Source organism: Nanorana parkeri, unplaced genomic scaffold (genome assembly GCF_000935625.1).
Source record: "Nanorana parkeri isolate BGI_ZX_2015 unplaced genomic scaffold, ASM93562v1 scaffold1592, whole genome shotgun sequence".
NCBI classification, from domain to species: domain Eukaryota; kingdom Metazoa; phylum Chordata; class Amphibia; order Anura; family Dicroglossidae; genus Nanorana; species Nanorana parkeri.
In genome coordinates, this window is record NW_017307860.1 from 210,723 (window position 1) to 214,750 (window position 4,028).

General features: G+C 48.1%; 1 protein-coding gene across 1 annotated transcript in view; it reads right to left on the reverse strand.

The window, feature by feature from the left end:
- Nucleotides 1–3,624, reverse strand: part of AFAP1L2 (actin filament associated protein 1 like 2) — a gene marked incomplete at its 5' end in the record, with an annotated part of 44,393 nt that extends 40,769 nt beyond the window's left edge. The window contains 3 exons of the mRNA XM_018570759.1: nucleotides 63–169; nucleotides 257–292; nucleotides 3,489–3,624. Coding sequence (XP_018426261.1) covers nucleotides 63–169; nucleotides 257–292; nucleotides 3,489–3,624 — 279 coding nt within the window. The remainder of the gene's footprint in view (nucleotides 1–62; nucleotides 170–256; nucleotides 293–3,488) is intronic.
- Between the last annotated feature and the right edge of the window lie 404 nt (nucleotides 3,625–4,028).

Here is a 4,028-nt window from a genome sequence, read left to right on the forward strand (position 1 = left end):
AGAGTGAGGAGCTGGTATTTGGGATCGCCTCATTCACGGACATGTTGGAAACAACTACTCACCCCTTTTGAAGGCGGGAGGTCCGGGAGGCTCTTCTGGGGCGGTGCCGAGTGCTGAGATATCGTCCCATTGGTCAGAACCTCTTTGGCTGATTTGTCCAATATTTCGGCTGCGGAGATGGATGAGGAAAGTGAGGATGACGTTGTTGGAGTTCCATCACAGAGAAATTTACATTTTTATACATAATATACATTTAGAACTTTGTTCATGTAGATATATTCCTCATCGCAGCCTGGAACAGAGAGAAGATCCAGCTCAGTGATTTGTCATTAGTTGGGTCTTTCTGGAGAGGGATCCCCAATATCACACAGTGAACCCCGCTGGTGACGCCAAAGTGTTTATAATGTGTTAGATAGGGATGGGAAGTTCTGCCTTTCAGCTCTGTGGAAACTACAATCTTATCATGCCTCCCCCTCTGGATATCATGTCGGGGGCTGCCAATGTCTTTTGGGACTTGTAGTTCCACAACAGCTGGAGGAGTGAAGTTTGGAGACCCCTGAAGGGATGGATGGCACTGAAGTTGGGGCTGGATTTACTCTCTCTGCTGCACCACGTGTACAAAACAAGCTGAGTCTTCCCCCGCTGTACATTTAGCTCTGCTTGCCCAAAGCGGGGCTAAATGTAGAAAACAACTACCCGCCCGGAACTGGGTGTCCTGGGCATCGGGAGATAGGAATTCCACACCCCTGCTGCCCCTCTACTCCCTGCTGCCCCAAGGCTGGGGCCTTGGTTGGCCCTGTGGGAAATCTGGCCTTGAGTGTTGCAGTCATGTGACCGCTCGGCAGCCAGTCGGACGCGAACCGCTCTGTACTATGACAACGTGTGCGGCCGCTACTGAGGAATCTGCCGGCTTTCATTTTCAGAGTATTTATCAACGGAACATCTGGAACGTGTGATAGGAGAACCGCCATCCAAACAGCAAAATTCTCCACGTCTGGCCATTAATTAAACACAGTGCGTCCTCCGCACGACCTCGACTGACAAGACGCAGACAGCTAATGTGCGTCTACCTGGGGGGAATGGCAGAATGAAAGCAGAACTCCCGACACAAAAACTTACAGGAGGGGGCGGAGACAAGACCAGTCACCCTGCAAAAGGGGAGAGAGCAGCAGTGACCGGTCTTTATTACAGGAAGCTCCAAGTCTCACACTGGATTTCTGTCGAGATCCAGAAGACATTGTTGGGGGAAGGGATGGGATCTCTGTGAGAGGTAATAAATAAAAAGTGAAACGGTGACACATTGCCGAACACTTGGCCACTTGTTAGCTTGTGTTGGGTTCTATTTTCGGGGTAAACTGGTTGTGATTTTTGTCAGGGAACCGGGGATGCCACCTCACCTCGGGGCCGCCAGGTACAGTGTAGGGCACGGGGTCTCCTTCGACTTGGCGGGACAGGCTCCGCATGGAGGCACGTGCGCAGTGCGCCTGTGGCCGTTATTGTCGTCAGGTGTGGGCCTTGCTGGGGGAGGTTCCCGGCACACACCTTCCGTTCTTTCCCTCCTGCTATTGGCTTCTAGACAGGGAAGCCTTCTGGTTGTCTCGGCGTTTTATTTTTGAGGTTGACTGCTTGTTACTTTGTGTTGGGTTCATGTTTTTGGGGATGTTACTTTGTATTTGGGTTCATGTTTTGGGGGATGTTACTTTGTGTTGGGTTCATGTCTTGGGGGGTTGTTACTTATCTTTCCCTCCTGCTATTGGCTTCTAGACAGGGAAGCCTTCTGGTTGTCTCGGCGTTTTATTTTTGAGGTTGACTGCTTGTTACTTTGTGTTGGGTTCATGTTTTTGGGGATGTTACTTTGTATTTGGGTTCATGTTTTGGGGGATGTTACTTTGTGTTGGGTTCATGTCTTGGGGGGTTGTTACTTTGTGTTATTTGGGTTTCATGTTTTGCGGGTTTTTACTTTGTGTTGGGTTCATGTGTTGCGGGTTGTTACTTTGTGTTGGGTTCATGTGTTGCGGGTTGTTACTTTGTGTTGGGTTCATGTGTTGCGGGTTGTTACTTTGTGTTGGGTTCATGTGTTGCGGGTTGTTACTTTGTGTTGGGTTCATGTGTTGCGGGTTGTTACTTTGTGTTGGGTTCATGTGTTGCGGGTTGTTACTTTGTGTTGGGTTCATGTGTTGCGGGTTGTTACTTTGTGTTGGGTTCATGTGTTGCGGGTTGTTACTTTGTGTTGGGTTCATGTGTTGCGGGTTGTTACTTTGTGTTGGGTTCATGTGTTGCGGGTTGTTACTTTGTGTTGGGTTCATGTGTTGCGGGTTGTTACTTTGTGTTGGGTTCATGTGTTGCGGGTTGTTACTTTGTGTTGGGTTCATGTGTTGCGGGTTGTTACTTTGTGTTGGGTTCATGTGTTGCGGGTTGTTACTTTGTGTTGGGTTCATGTGTTGCGGGTTGTTACTTTGTGTTGGGTTCATGTGTTGCGGGTTGTTACTTTGTGTTGGGTTCATGTGTTGCGGGTTGTTACTTTGTGTTGGGTTCATGTGTTGCGGGTTGTTACTTTGTGTTGGGTTCATGTGTTGCGGGTTGTTACTTTGTGTTGGGTTCATGTGTTGCGGGTTGTTACTTTGTGTTGGGTTCATGTGTTGCGGGTTGTTACTTTGTGTTGGGTTCATGTGTTGCGGGTTGTTACTTTGTGTTGGGTTCATGTGTTGCGGGTTGTTACTTTGTGTTGGGTTCATGTGTTGCGGGTTGTTACTTTGTGTTGGGTTCATGTGTTGCGGGTTGTTACTTTGTGTTGGGTTCATGTGTTGCGGGTTGTTACTTTGTGTTGGGTTCATGTGTTGCGGGTTGTTACTTTGTGTTGGGTTCATGTGTTGCGGGTTGTTACTTTGTGTTGGGTTCATGTGTTGCGGGTTGTTACTTTGTGTTGGGTTCATGTGTTGCGGGTTGTTACTTTGTGTTGGGTTCATGTGTTGCGGGTTGTTACTTTGTGTTGGGTTCATGTGTTGCGGGTTGTTACTTTGTGTTGGGTTCATGTGTTGCGGGTTGTTACTTTGTGTTGGGTTCATGTGTTGCGGGTTGTTACTTTGTGTTGGGTTCATGTGTTGCGGGTTGTTACTTTGTGTTGGGTTCATGTGTTGCGGGTTGTTACTTTGTGTTGGGTTCATGTGTTGCGGGTTGTTACTTTGTGTTGGGTTCATGTGTTGCGGGTTGTTACTTTGTGTTGGGTTCATGTGTTGCGGGTTGTTACTTTGTGTTGGGTTCATGTGTTAGGTTCGTGTTTTGGGGGTTGTTACTTTGTGTTGGGTTTATGTTTTGGGGGGTTGTTACTTTGTGTTGGGTTCGTGTTTTTGGGGGTTGTTACTTTGTGTTGGGTTCATGTGTTGCGGGTTGTTACTTTGTGTTGGGTTCATGTGTTGCGGGTTGTTACTTTGTGTTGGGTTCGTGTTTTGGGGGGTTGGTAGCGCTAGCAGTTGGCGGCTGGTACTTACTGCTGTTGGATTTGACGTACATCTGGAGGATTTCGGAGAGGAGACATTTTCTCAGGATGGCGGCACTGCTGAGGTTCTCCTTGTCCAGGACGCGCAGGAAATCTTCCAGCTCGGTCAGGAGACGCTCCAGGGCTGAGAAGACAGATGGAAATGTCGGGGTTTATAGCGGGAACACGACATACATTCTACACTTCTCTGGATAACGAATGTCAGACAAATCTTCTGCCGCTCGCACACAACGTCACTTCAATCTCTTATATCCCAATCCGGTTCCAATCTCTGTGTGTGTGTGTGTGTGTGTGTGTGTGTGTGTGTGTGATGTGTCTATGTGTGTGTGTCTGTCTGTGTGTCTATGTGTGTGTGTGTCTGTCTGTCTATGTGTGTGTGTGTCTGTCTGTGTGTCTATGTGTGTGTGTGTCTCTGTCTGTGTGTCTATGTGTGTCTGTGTGTCTATATGTGTGTGTGTGTCTATGTGTGTCTGTCTGTGTGTGTGTGTCTGTCTGTGTGTCTATATGTGTGTGTGTGTGTGTGTCTGTCTGT